Below are 14,917 nucleotides of genomic sequence, written 5' to 3' on the forward strand. Positions count from 1 at the left end.
GTGCGTGGGCTCTAGAGTGCAGGCTTAGTATTTGTGGCACATGGGCTCAGTAGTTGTGGCTCGCGGGCTCTAGAGCATAGGCTCGGTAGTTGTGGTGTGGCACATGGGCTTAGTTGCTCCGTGGCATGTGGGATCTTCCTGGACCAGGGCTCAAACCCGTGTCCCCTGCATTGGCAGGCAGATTCTTAACCACTGCACCACCAGGGAAGCCCTATACATCCAATCTTTACTAAGTCCTTCCCATTTTATCTTTATGTCTTCCCCTTCATGTCCTGCCTTACAAATTGCCTCCTGTGAGGTGGCCTGTCTCCATTCTCTCTTCTTGCCAGCATTTCCTCTATGCCTTGAGTTATCTTTCTGGTATACACATCCACTTATTTTATTTTCCTCTTTAATGCTTCAATAACATCTGATTGCCTGCAGGGGAAAAAATCTAGATTACTTAACAAGCTTTTTATAAAAAGCTCTTCAGTGAACTCCCTAGCGGTCCAGTGGTTAGGACTCAGCACTTTCACTGCTGGGGCCCAGGTTTGATCCCTAGTCGGGGAACTAAGATCCCGCAAGCTGTGTGGCGCAGCCAAATAAATAAATAATTTAAAAAGCCCTTCAGTCTCTCTAGTATCCCCTGTCTGGAAATCTGGCCACACTGAACTTGCCTGGCACTAAGCAGGCTCTGCTCTCTTGCCTCTGCCCTTTGAGTGTCCTCTGCCCTCCCCCACCTCTTCACTTTGCCTCCTGAATTCTTACTTATGGGCCCAATACAAGCAGGCTGCTCCTAGCTTTCCCTCTCTCCCCATATCAAGAATGAATTGCTTCCTCATCTTTGTACTCATATCCTTTACACATATAGTTTTGTTAGAATACTTATCATGTTGACTTGTTAACTATGTATATGTTTATTTCCTTTGCCAGATTCTGATTTTCTTAAGGAAAACCATTGTTTTGTATTTGTCACAGCTTTTTTTCCTTATTGAAGTATAATTGCTTTACCATGGTTTGTTAGTTTCTGCTTTATAACAAAGTGAATCAGCTATACATATACATGTATCCCCATATCTCCTCCCTCTTGCGTCTCCCTCCCACCCTCCCTGTCCCACCCCTCTAGGTGGTCACAATGTATTTGTCACAGTTTATGCCTGATAATAGTTGGTGATTATTAAATGCTTGAGTAAATCAAATTATATATATATATAAAAGAACAGTTTTGCACTATACCATTTATACTTAGTTATATGTTTTCTTAATTGTTTTATGTTAATCGTTTCTGCAGCCCCATACAAAATATAAATACATTTAAATGAGAAATTTACCTTCAATTTATTTTTATAGTCCACTGTGTGCCACAGCAGCATTCAGTAAATTAATTTGAATATCAAAATTTAAATTTATACAATTCTCACCTATGAACGTGTCTGACATAGGTCCATGGCCAGAGTCCCAAGCAGTTGTTAGTTCACCGAGAAGGAAATAAAGTTTTAAGCTTTAAAATGCCGGGGGCTTCCCTGGTGACACAGTGGTTAGGAATTCGCCTGCCAATGCAGGGGACATGGGTTCGAGCCCTGGTCCGGGAAGATCCCACATGCCGCGGAGCAACTAAGCCTGTGCGCCACAACTACCGAGCCTGAGCTCTAGATCCCGCGAGCCACAACTACTGAGCCCCGTGTACCACAACTACTGAAGCCCACGCGCCTAGAGCCCGTGCTCCCAACAAGAGAAACCACCACAATGAGAAGCCTGCACACCACAACAAAGAGTAGCCCCCGCTCGCCGCAACCAGAGAAAAGCCCGCTTGCAGCAACGAAGACCCAATGCAGCCAAAAATAGAATAAATAAAATAAAATAACTTTTAAAAAAAAGATTTAAAATGCCAAAAAAAAATTAAATTTATTTATATGAATTATTAGTAGTAGAAGGTTCCAGAATAGGATTACTATATTGCCTTGTTTGTTAATCATGTTCTGTTTTTCTTGTGTGCATTGATTTAGGAGATATAATTCAGTTCACAGCCTATCCAAATCTATATAATAAACAGCAGTGTGTTAATACTAATTTTTACTTTTTCTAGGTTTTAAAACGACAAGGCTATGATGCGGCTTGTGATATATGGAGTCTTGGTGTCCTCCTCTATACAATGCTCACTGGGTGAGTATGTACCATATGTTGTAAGCATTTATTTATCAATATTTTGTTTAAATTATCTAGGTTTATTTTTTCAATCTCTATGTTGTAATATCTTTCCTTCCATATTTTCTCATCTTGTTTAATAATACAATCCTCCTATCTCCCTCTCTCTCTCTCTCATATTTATAGCTATATCATTACTGTTTTCTGTACTGTAGTGTTATTAATGTCTTGAGGTCATAAGTTGATTTTTTTCCATATCTTTTTTGTAGTCTAGTTATGTCATAAACATATACTGTTTTTTTGGGTTTTTTTGCGGTACGCGGGCCTCTCACTGCCGTGGCCTCCCCCGTTGCGGAGCACAGGCTCCGGACAGGCAGGCTCAGCGGCCATGGCTTACGGGCCCAGCCGCTCCGTGGCATGTGGGATCCTCCCGGGCCAGGGCACGAACCCGCGTCCCCTGCATCAGCAGGCGGACCCCCAACCACTGCGCCACCAGGGAAGCCCCATATACTCTTTTAAATATTTTATTCTATAATGTGTCATATCTTATTTATATTATTGTGTATTAAATCTAAATTAATATTTCTAACTTATATCTTGACCTGGTGCTTTATGAAGCTTCATGTTGTTATTTTTTTACTTTAGTAGGTTTTAATAAAGTATTACATTAAATGAACTACTTAGAGTACTTTTGGTTACTGCAAATAAATATAAAAATTACCAACCAAAAAAGAAGTTTTATTCATTAGCATTTTAATTCTATTATAAATTAGTTACACTCCATTTGCAAATGGCCCTGATGATACACCAGAGGAAATATTGGCACGGATAGGAAGTGGAAAATTCTCACTCAGTGGTGGCTACTGGAATTCTGTTTCAGACACAGCAAAGGTAAGTATGGCTTCCTATTAAAAGCTTTTGAGAAAATAATTTTTCATAATCCCTAGTGAGAAAAAATAATATCAGTTAGAAACTTGTTTATAAAGTTGTATTGAAATGATGTTACCAAATAACTCAAACTCAAAAATTGACAACTAATTTTGTTTCTTTCCCAGAATATATTGGTTTGGCTTTATTATCTATATATCTCAAACTACTTCTTACTGATGAACATGATGAATAATAATGGTGGTGGTCTTCATGATTTGTGTGTCTCCTCTGTGCCTCACACTGCACTTTACCTAAATTATCCCATTTAATCCTCTTAACAACCCTGTAAAATAGGTGGTAGTATCACCATTTCACAGTAGGAAACCAAGGCCCAGAATTTTAGTGTGAACTTATCCTCAGTTATACACCAGGCACATGTGGATGCTCAAAAATAAATAGCTGATTCCAAAGCCCTTGTTCCCTAGAATAACTACACCATTTTCTATTTTTGGTCCATATTATGAAGAAAAGGGTCAATCTTCTTCACAGTAGACAGTAATTTAGTTTTATATGTCTGCTTGAAATCTATTTGGAAAGCCTTTCTCGCTGGAAGACCTGCCATCCCCTGAATAACGCTGATTTGCTTTCTAACCCTGCTCTAGTTTCACTTTTTTTTTTTTTTTTTAGTTTCACTTTATTTAGAGAAAATTCTTTTTTAAAAAGAAGAGCAAAGTTTTTCATTTCAAAATAAGGAAAACATAGAGGAGATGAGGAAGATACATATTGGTAAAAAGTGCTGGCTCATTTTGCTTAGAGGTGGGTGCTTGAGTTGAGGTGATTGCATTAGTAAATAGGGTATGTCAGAAATTTTTATAGATACTTTTGGCATAGAGATGAAGCCTCAGTTGACCAGCTTAATGCCTGTGTAGATAATACTTAGTTTTGTAACTGTATTTAAAGTGATAGGTTAGCCTTTCCCCTTGTTTAACAATAAAATTTTTTAAACCAGATAATTCATTTTCCTGGGTACTTGTTTACTTTTTTTTTTTTTTTTGCGGTACGCAGGCCTCTCACTGTTGTGGCCTCTCCCGTTACGGAGCACAGGCTCCAGATGCGCAGGTTCAGTCGCCATGGCTCACGGGCCCAGCCGCTCCGCGGCATGTGGGATCTTCCCGGACCGGGACACGAACCCGTGTCCCCTGCATCGGCAGGCGGACTCTCAACCACTGCGCCACCAGGGAAGCCCCTTGTTTACTTTTTAATTCATGTATTGAGCACCTACAATGTGCTTAATAAGTGAAGGCTCCAGGGATAAAAGATGTGACTCAGATGGAATTCCTGATCTCAGAGAGCTCACAGTCTAGTTGGGAGATAGCCAAAAATATACAGTACAGTGTCACATGTGCTGTTACAATGCTCTGTTTTGTATGCTAAAGAAGTTCACAGATGATGCTTGATCAGAAAAATTTCAGGGAAAGCTTTCCAGAAGCAATGAAGGGATTCGCCACGCAGCTTTGGGAAGCAGAAGGACGTAGTCCATCCCAGGCTGAGGGATCAGCCCATGCGTGGTCCTGATGGAATGGGAATGGCAGAATGCCTCCAGGGCAGTGCAAGGAGTTTGGTATGACTAGTACCAGGTACACGTGAGAGGGTAGCCGATGAACCCCAATTATGGAAGGCTTTGTTGATCATGCTCAAGATTTGGAGTTTACTCTAAGTATTGGGGAACTGTTGAAAAATACTAAGCATTGTAGTGATCAGATTTTCCTTTTTCAAGGTCACTCTGTGAAGTAGTAGTTCTTATCCATTGGAGTCCACCAAAAACTTTGTCACGATCGGTTGTCAAGCATATCAAGTACTGTTACCGTAGAAAGTATCAGAGTTTACATACTGCCTGCTTTTTTTAATAAGTTAAAGCAAGTCGAGGTTATCTCTATAATTTTTATAATTTGGTTCTCATTCACTTGCATTTTATTATGCTTTTTTGAGTGCAAGGCAGGTGAGGATGAGATACAAATAGAGCACAAAAAATTGCATCCAACTCACAGCCTATCTTATGAATGCCATGTGATTACTAATAACGTTTGCTAATTTGTCCAGTTAAGACCTGTGATTACAAGTATAATGTAATACGGTGAATACCCACAAAATTGGGAAGTAGAAAAAAAATAAAAATAACTCTGTAATCTTTGAGGGGAGCATTTAGAGCCCTCAAGTTAATTCCTGTTATTGAACAGTTATGTACTGCTTTTCAGCATTACCAATAGCACAAAAACGTCTTAAGTAGCTGAAAATTACTTATAAATAAATCCACAAAAATGTAGAAAACTCAGAATATCTGAGGGAAAAAAAGAGCCAAAGTCCTTAAAGATACATAAAATGTGGTAAATTTACCCTTTGTAATACACCAAAATTACTGTTACTCAGGGAGGAGAAAACAAAGACCTAAGTTTTTGCTTTTTTTTAAACAAATTGTCATATTGACTAAATTGCTTTGCACCCAAAGGTCTGCTAGTGGGAAAAAATAGTGTCATAGAAGCCAAGGAAGAATACTCAACAGTATCAGGTGCTATGGAAAAACAAAGGTTTAAGTTTATTTTATTATTCTTTTTCCCATTGTAGGACCTGGTGTCAAAGATGCTTCATGTGGACCCTCATCAGAGACTGACTGCTGCCCTTGTGCTCAGACATCCTTGGATCGTCCACTGGGACCAACTGCCGCAATACCAACTAAACAGACAGGACGCACCGCATCTAGTCAAGGTGAGCAGCCCATTTGGGCACTGTGTGCCACATGTCCTCCAGGAGAGATTATGAGACGCCCTCTCCGTACCACAGCACCTTGCCCTTTCACTTTGCCTCTCAACCTGCATCCAGTTCTTGCGTGGGAATCTCTTACAGTGGGTGATTTAGAAAAGAAAAAGTCAAGGCATGCCAAAATAGCATAATAAAACCAGTTTAGGAATGATTTCTGAATTTATCAATCAGATAAACTTTATGGATTTCCTAACTTTTCTTTGTACCTGTCTTTCTTACGCACAACCCAAAGCAGACTCTTGGAGGTTGTCAGCAGTGGCAAAATACAAATTCTAAAACAGCATGCCTTGCTGACTCTCATGGTAAAGGATTGCAAAGGAAAAACAAATTTAATAGTCCTGAGAAAAGTAAGGACTGCTTGTTATGAGCCCACCTGTGTCCTCTCTCATCGATAATTTCAACCTCCCACATTGGCCTCTTCAGTTTTAGTTAAATCAGAGGATTTGACCTGTGTGGTTATTTTCATTATGAGCTTAATAAAATCTATATAAATTTGCATATGAAGAAAATATCTGGGAAAAAATCATTTCATATTCTGTGTACAGGTGACTACCCATTGTCATTATTTGTGACCTTTCTTTCCTGTTTTCAGGGTGCCATGGCAGCTACATACTCTGCTTTAAACCGTAATCAGTCACCAGTTTTGGAACCAGTAGGCCGCTCTACTCTTGCTCAGCGGAGAGGTATTAAAAAAATCACCTCTACAGCCCTGTGAAGTGACCTCAGTGAGATATTTGGTACCATGGTGTAAGCTGATAGCACAAGTTCTGGCGACAGGTAGCACATATCTGAGAGACACCTGCAGGCACACACTGTCCCAGCTGGTACCCATAATGCTGCTGCTCCTGCTGCTCTCCCGCTTTCGTCTCTTCTCGCTTTAAATGATTGTTAGCAGGTTAGATTTTCCTGGAGCTTCGGCTGAATTGAAAATGGAAACATGATGAAGATATATTCACTGAATCAACAAGAAGAATAATGAACACATGAATACCACCTAAAAATACACTGAATAAAGTACTCTACACCACATAGCATTATTTTTATAGGAGATATTTCATGTCCCTTAAATATTCTTTGTTAGTTATAGGGATGGACAGTTTATGTTAAGCACTTAGCTTAAACAATCCGTTTATATTAGCACTGTATCCCTTGTGCCATCCAACATTTTGTATGTTTTTGTAAACAGTTCATATACAGTACATTTCTGTACTGCTTTCTTTAATGTATACATGCCTTGTTTAACTTGGAATCTATTATTAATCAATTGACTATGAATTCTGGTTAAATAGTTCACCTGGATTAACGGTATTGTTGGACAGCCCTAAAAATGGCCAGATTGTAGAACAGCTGTTGAATGTAATACTTCCAAAATGTACATATCTTTCCCCATGTCTGTTTCACTGGTTCGTTCGTTTGTTTCTTAAAGTCAGGTGCTCTGTCAGGCTAACCTAGAGAGCTGTTATGGTAAAGAAAGTTATCATATGTGTGTGGTATGACATCAAGAGTACACCTGTGAAGTTAGTCCATATACTTTGCAACTCCTTAGGGTCTTTTTTCCTTTATTAAGGAAGTAGTCCTTGCACTTTTAATCTTAAATAGTATCCATTCTTAGTAGTTGACATAAATTTGGGATTTTTCCCAATATACATCAAAGGCCTTTAAGAGGCATGGTGAAGAGACTGGCGAAGGAAAATTTAGCAACAGGTCATTGAAGTCCCATTGAATATTTCATGTTTAAATAGATCAAATTGCAGAATTTAGCCTATGAATAACAGGATACCTGTTCTTGTATACCTGCAGGAAAAGTATGCTTTTTTGGGGAAAAAAAGTAAATCATAATTCTATCCCATTAAGATGCTCTATATTAAACACTAATTTGAATGTAATAAAGGCCACAGGCCTCTCTATGAAATTGGACTTAAACTTTCTTATTCTAGGGAATAAAACATTCTTGATCAATCATAGCTGAGGTAGGCTAAGTGAATGTTCAGCATTGAGTGTTTTCTGAATTCCTCCTGATGATTTATAGCCATATAATGCTTTCTTTTCTTTTTTTTAAAATTTTTATTGGAGTATAGTTGATTTACAGTATTGTGTTAGTTTCATATAATGCTTTCTTTAACTTCAGAAATGATCACTTTTCATAATGGTCACTGGATCTGCTTAGATTAGAGTATTCATTATCTACATCTAATTTGTTAGTTTCCACAATATCATTAAAGAAACTTCTGCATCCATTATTACCTGTATCTTTGCCAAGCTACCTAGCATACATCAATATGTAAGATGAAAAACATATGAGCAAGGAAAAGGTGATTTAACTTATCTCATCAAGAATGTGCCTGAACAGATCTTTCCTAGTCATGTACTAAGTCATTTACATCAGAACTCTTTTTTTCCTGCCAGAAGCTTTAAATCTTCCCCTGAGAGTACAAAGCCAGGAAAGCATGGTTTATCTAAATATCTTGGAAGCCGCTCATTATTCCTTAATTTCTCCTCTGTGCAATTAAAGGGAAAGAGGAAATCTATCATGCCTTTTGCCCAAGTGACACAAAATGATTATTGCATAGAAAGCAAATGTAAGTTTATCTTCTCAATAAAAAATGTATAGGAGGAGGGATTTCAGAAGATCTAGATGGAGAAAGTTTTTAAATATTCTTGAGTATATGGATGCTAACTATTAACAGCTGCTTTCCAATGCCTGGAAAGAAAGCTTTGTTTTTCTTTCTCCTCTATTAAGTGTTCCCAACCATGGTCATCCCAAATTTTTGTCACTTTTAAAATGTTAATGTAACTCTAGGCAGAAAAAAGATAGCATTTTCAGATTTTTGACACTAACACTATTCCATAAGTGCTTAGGTGTATTGCCCATCATCGTCTTTTAGAACCAGAAGTAAATGTGTAAATGCTTTTAAATTATCTAGTCCAACTTTCTCATATTGCAGGTAAAGAACCTGAGACCCAAAGCAAAGACTAGAATCCTTAACTTCCCTTTCAGTTTTTTTCCCTCATAACACCGTGCTGCCTTCCCCTCGTATTATCACTCGACCACAAACTGAGCTGTTCAAAAACTATATATTTCCTGGGGCAGTCCTCTACTAGTATATGAATGCCTTCTTTGCCTAGTACAGCTGCCAGTTTTATTGGAGAAAAGCAAGTTATATGTTCACAAAACTGGAGGCTTTCTGCCTAAAAAGCAGTTCACGAGTATAATTTATTTCATCTGTGATTCTGGTGTTCCTATTGCCTTTGACAGAGCAGACAAACTTGGCCAACAATGTGCTCTAAATGTAATGCTTGTGCTGGGATAACCTTTCCATTAATTTCTCCAAGTCCAGTTCCTCCTGGCCCCTATAGTTGTGGTAGTGAGGCCCTTTCCCAGTTAGTCCTGCTGGTTACCAGGGCTTCTCCCAGGAGGTTTTATTTCAATCTGAAAGATATTTCAATATGAAAGAAGGAACTAAACTGTCAGGCCACTTTTACAAACCTCCTCTTAGCTTATAATCCACAATAATATCCAGAATGGTAGACTTAACATTACCAAGCACGTACTGGAAAATATGGATTTTTTTACCATGTGTTTTCTAGCTTCCCTTTCAAGTGATGATGCTAAATTAAGGTAAGTTTTTTGTCCTTTTAAGCTGTCGTATAAGTAAGTCATTTCAGCTCCTAATTTATAGATATGTCTTCTAAGTACAATAGACCCTTCACTTTAACAGATCTGATATGGATTCATTTATTCACAAGCAACCCCAAAAGTCCAAAAATATAATAATTTTGACAGGGCACAGAATCAAGATGCTGTGAGGCTGGAGACTGACGTGTGGGAAAAGTCACTTAGTGAGTATCTGGAGAGGGTGTGGTGTGTATGCAGTAGAGATTCTACATTTCACACACAGTGGGCTGCAAAGAGCAGGTTTGGGCCAACCATTTCCCAACTATTTTTAAGAAGTGGTTGCTGTTGGGACCAGGGGACATCTTGGGAGGTGGGGCTAGCCTGTTAGCTGTGCCCTGTACCCTCAGCCCAGGAAAGATTTCATGAATGGGCAGCATGGGTTGGGTAAGAAAGAGGCTGGGGTACGTCCAGCCTCAGGTGAGAGCAGAAAAGCGTTCAAGATTTGGGGGCTTGGTATAGATGTGCATCACCATGAAAGTCAGCAATACACATTTCAACATGGCTTTGATTTTCTCTACTTCCTGGCCTTTATAAATGAGCTAAAATTTTTCAGTCTTCTTTACTATTGAGAATTCTCTCTTATGGTGGTATCCAGCATTTGAGATTTATGAAGGCATTAGGACAGATATCTCAGGAATGTAAATGGTCAGAAAAGGTCTGCTTTCTGTGACGAACAGATATGATGGGTTCCATGGCTGACCTTGGTGCTTAAACCAGGAGGTTTCAATCCAGTCCTAGAGTTCTGTCCCTCCGAAAGGTCCAACTCCATGTGACTAACAAACTGGATGTATACTTTGAGCCTTATTTAATTCACAGATAAGTTGACTTAACTCAGCATTTTTATTTCAATTAATGAAAATAGTCCTCTTTTCACCTCCAGATTGCTTACATTTTGCTGGTCTCCCCAAGTGACCATTGGTGGAGACCAGTTAATGAAGGAATGAAACTCGCTTTCTTGGGAGTGTGGTATTCTGCAGAGCCACGCTTAACCACTTTTTCTAGTGAAGAATCTACAGAATGATAATAACTAAATATGGATGGCCAAGAAGAATTTGTATCTACAGTGCGCTTTATGTATTTTTGACACTGCTGTATTCTGTGTGATCGAGTGACTTGTAACTGGTTCCAATGTGACTGTTTGCAAAGAATTCTAGTAACTAAGTCGACTTAATTTTCTTAAGCCTTGTATTACTATCAGTCTCACATTTACCACTTTGATTCCAGTCTTTTAACTGTTCATACCAGGGCATACCAAGGGTTGGGATGAGAGCCTACTTCCTACCTCTTAAGGCACTTTCCTCATTATTTTGCCATATAACCTTGAAGTGCATGATAAGCTGTTTAAATGTCCATGACTTCTCCCAGAGCAACTAGCAAAGTATATGACATTGAATAGAGATTAGTGGAAAGGAAAATTTAGAGACTAAGTTCAGGGGTGCAAACCTCAAGAAAACCTCTTTAGAGCACATACCATTTGAGTACAATGTATGTAAACGTATGTGAGAAGAGAGTCGCTATAATAGTCCTCTCTGAGTAGCTTAGTTCAATATCTAATGGAAGTGAAAATCTTTACTCCTATTATCACTATAGTACTGAGTGAACTGTATACTGAGTTTTTCAAACAAGTACTTAAAATAGAACTTAAATACAAAGCAAGGGCATAAGGATAAAGGTTTTGGTTTGCGTTTCTCTAAGTGTAGTTTACCATCTAAGGCTTTGTTGTTTAATTTTTAAAAAAAGCTTCAAGGTATTGCCATTCCTTAGCATCCTTAATGATTATGGGTGATGAGTTTTTAACTCTTAAAATTACATACCTGTATTATGTTTATCTTAACTCTTACCCTAAGCAAAAGGGAAGGTATACACCTAAGGGATGTAATTATTTTGCATTTTTGGCCATGGGTGGGAAAGGGATGGGTATCTACTTAAACAGTTTTTAAAAAAGAAAAAAATCACAAATATTTTTCTACTATTATATATGATTTTACTTTATACTAGTTTCTCTCTAGTAAGGCATGCCAGAAGCCCAAGGCACCATATCATGAGTTCATATGTATTGTACCTTTTATTGGTGGTTAAATCGCATCAGATGCTTGGCCCTGCTGCCATAATTACGAAATGCTTGTAAAGGATTAAATATCACTGAATACTTTAAATTGTTTTACTTAAGAGTCTAATCTGGGAAGTTTTCAAATCATACTATTAATGTGTAATCAAAGCTCTTTCAGATGTATCCATGAATAATCCTGGAACAATATTGCTTGTATTCCTGTCACAGAACAGGTTTTGTAATCTTTAAAAGAAATGAAAATTTATATAATAAAGTTTCAAATAAATTCATGTATGTCCCTTTATGAGATTATTTCAATTATATGACTGTTAATCCTTCATATTATCAAATTATTCTATCTGAAGTATACATTTATCAAATTGGATTGATAGACCTTAAAACAGGAATGTTTCTGAGTTAATAAGAAGTGCAAAATAATTTTTCTATGCAAAGTCTTGGTTAACCCAAAGAGTTTGTCAAATCAGACTCATCAGTCATAGATCGTAGCCAATACCAAATTTGATTAATGATTTAAAGGATACAGGGCGATCACTAGGCACAGGTGAAACAGTCTTCTCTTGGAGAAGTCCAACATTACCACGCTTAGCTCCACAATGCCCTTTTTCTCCCTCATTACGGTGCATTTTGAATTCCAAATTAAAGGACAGTTTCCTTCTGGGCAGTGTTTTCAGAGACATTGTATAAACAAAGGGACTCATTTGGTTTTGCATCGTCCTCTTTTTATACCTCATTAATTACACAATTTAAATGATGAGCCTCATTCTCCAGCCAACCATGCCTCATAAATTCATAAATTCCAGGTTTTACAGTAAGCCATCTCTGTAGACCAAGTGCGTCTTGCTACAAGCTTTTGAGAGAGAAGAATTTTTCATTTTCTTTCCGCTAGTAAATATTATTAGCACTTTTAAAATGGAAATTTGGGGAATTCCCTGAAGGTCCAGTGGTTAGGACTCCAAGCTTCCACTGCAGGGGACCCGTTTTTGATCCCTGGTCAGGGAACTAAGATCCCCGCAAGCTGCGTGGCACAGCCAAAATAAATAAAATGAAAATTTGATTGAGGTCTTGATTCCTGGTAGAGAGGGAATGGGTTGTAGGCCTGCAGCTAGCCCTTTTCTTCACAGTTGACATTTTTAGTAGTTTTATACTATGATGGTGCATTAGTCTGTTAGGACTGCCACAGCAAAATACCACAGACTGGGTGGCTTAAAAAACAGAAACTTATTTTCTCACTGTTCTGGAGTCTAAAAGTCCAAGATCAAGGTGCTGGCCAGGTTGTGTTCTTCTGAGGCCTCTCATTGGTTGATCACCTGAACTTCTATCTCAGGAACACCCTGAATTGCCTTACATCCTTGCCTTTATACTGCATCCACTGAGCAGTAACTGTGTTGGAAGAAACCATACAATTATGCAAAAGGATACCACTGCAGATTTATGTTATCCCATCTCAGCTAAGCTCTCAGTATCGTTTGTCAATTATTTTGTTTTTTCCTTGGACAGACCCATTTTCCCATTTCTTTTTTTTAAACAGCTTTATTGAGATATAATTTACATACCATAAAGTTTACCCATTTAAAGTTTTTTAGTATATTTACAGAGTTGTGTGACTATTATCATAATCTAATTTTAGAACATTCTCATCATCCCATAAAGAAACTTTGTACCCTAGTCAGAGCCACCATTGTCTTTTGCTTGGACTATTTGGGGTAGCCTCCTGCATGGTGTCTGTTTCCTCCCTTGCCCCTCTACAGTCTGTTCTTAACACAGAAGCAAAAATGATCTGTTCAAAACCTACTAAGGATTATAACACGTGATCTGGTCTCCCTACCTCTCTGATCTCATCTCCCCAAGCTCCCCTAGCCACATGGGCCTTCTTGCTGTTTCTTGAATATGCCAAGCACGCTCCCACTCAGGGTCTTTGTCCTTGCTGTTCCCTCTGCCTAGAACACATTTCCCCCAGATGTCCTCATGACTCACCTCCTTCAAAATGATTCTGATGATCAGTCATGTTTGGGAGCCATCTTGTAACAGAAATGAAGCCTGATTTTTTTTCTCCTTTGGTGTTTTATATTGGGTAATTGACAGAGACTTTTGATTTTTAAATATTTAAACTTAAAATATTTGGAATCTGATTACTTGCCACGTGCTAGGCATAATTACTGAACACTTGAATGCATTATATCAATTTAATTCCCACGACAACCCAAAATGGTAAGTTCTATTCCTACACCCAATTTAAAGCTGAAAAAAACTGAGCCTTATAAATAGGTTAAGTAACTTGTCCAAGATCATATAGTAATAAGTTGCTGCAGAGCTGAATTTGAACCGGGTCTCTCTAACTCCAAAGCCCAAGTTCACAATTATTTGGCCTGGAAGTAAAATTTAAATAAATTTTATAGCTATCCTTTCATCCTCAATCGTGTAAACTGCAAAATACTACAGATGGAAAGAGAAACCCGGATCTTTCCATTTCCTCTAAGAAGTGCATCTGTCACTGGTTTGTCATCCTCAACTCTTAATAATGTTTTGGGCTGGATACTGCTTTGTTTAGGGGTGACAGGCCTGTACTGTGCACTGTAGGATGTTTAGCAGCACCCCTGGCCTCTGCCCACGAGATGCCAGCAACACGGCCTTCCTTCCCCAGATGTGACAACCAGAAGTGTCTCCAGACACTGTCAAATGTCCCTGGTAGAGAACCACTTTGTTTGACAATTGTACTTTATTTCTCTGTCACTTAGGTATGTCCACCTCCTTAGAAAATGTTGAAATGCTAATGTTTTCAGAAAGGTGATTTATTTAAAATAAGCTTACTTAAAAATAAAGCTATTCATCCTGCATAGTCAGCTGTATTAGCTTGCTGAAGTTACCATAAACAAAGTACCACAGACTGGGTGGCTTAAACAACAAAAATTTATTTTCTCACAGTTCTGAAGGCTACCAATCTGAGATCAAGGTGTCCGCAGTGTTAGTCTCTTTTAAGGTCTCTCCTGGGCTTCTAGCATGGCCGCCTTCTTACTCATGCGATGCTCCCCTCTGTGCTGTGTGCTAATCTCTGCTTACTTATAAAGACACCAGTCATATTGGATCAGGGCCCACCTTAATGATCTCATTTCAATTTAATTACCTCTTTAAAGACCCTATCTCCAAAGTCACATCCTGAGGTATTGGGGGTTGTGAATTCAACATACGAATTTTGGGAGGATACAATGCAGCCCCTAACACTCAGTTTGTCTTCTCCCCTCCCTTCCTGTGTGTTGAGCACTTACTATGTGCCAGACATTCTGCTAAATGCTGGTAATAGTAAGCAAGAGATGTGATCTCTGCCAAAGAAGGTTTACAGTGAGGTAGGAAACACAGATATT

General features: G+C 38.5%; 1 protein-coding gene across 10 annotated transcripts in view; it reads left to right on the forward strand.

Annotated features, from left to right (window-relative positions):
• RPS6KA3 (ribosomal protein S6 kinase A3) overlaps nt 1–11,827 on the forward strand; it is a 110,489-nt gene extending 98,662 nt beyond the window's left edge. For 7 of the 10 annotated variants that reach the window (XM_019927689.3, XM_019927692.3, XM_073799150.1 and 4 more), the window contains 4 exons: nt 2,066–2,142; nt 2,898–3,015; nt 5,617–5,757; nt 10,368–11,827. In XM_019927689.3, the coding sequence (XP_019783248.1) occupies nt 2,066–2,142; nt 2,898–3,015; nt 5,617–5,757; nt 10,368–10,508 (477 nt within the window). In that variant the 3' untranslated portion in view covers nt 10,509–11,827. Of the gene's footprint in view, nt 1–2,065; nt 2,143–2,897; nt 3,016–5,616; nt 5,758–6,403; nt 8,045–10,367 lie in introns of those variants that run through there. The other 3 variants (XM_019927694.3, XM_073799151.1, XM_073799152.1) reach the window with 2 other exon arrangements.
• Nucleotides 11,828–14,917: the final 3,090 nt, after the last annotated feature.

Source organism: Tursiops truncatus, chromosome X (genome assembly GCF_011762595.2).
Source record: "Tursiops truncatus isolate mTurTru1 chromosome X, mTurTru1.mat.Y, whole genome shotgun sequence".
Classification (NCBI taxonomy): Eukaryota; Metazoa; Chordata; class Mammalia; order Artiodactyla; family Delphinidae; genus Tursiops; species Tursiops truncatus.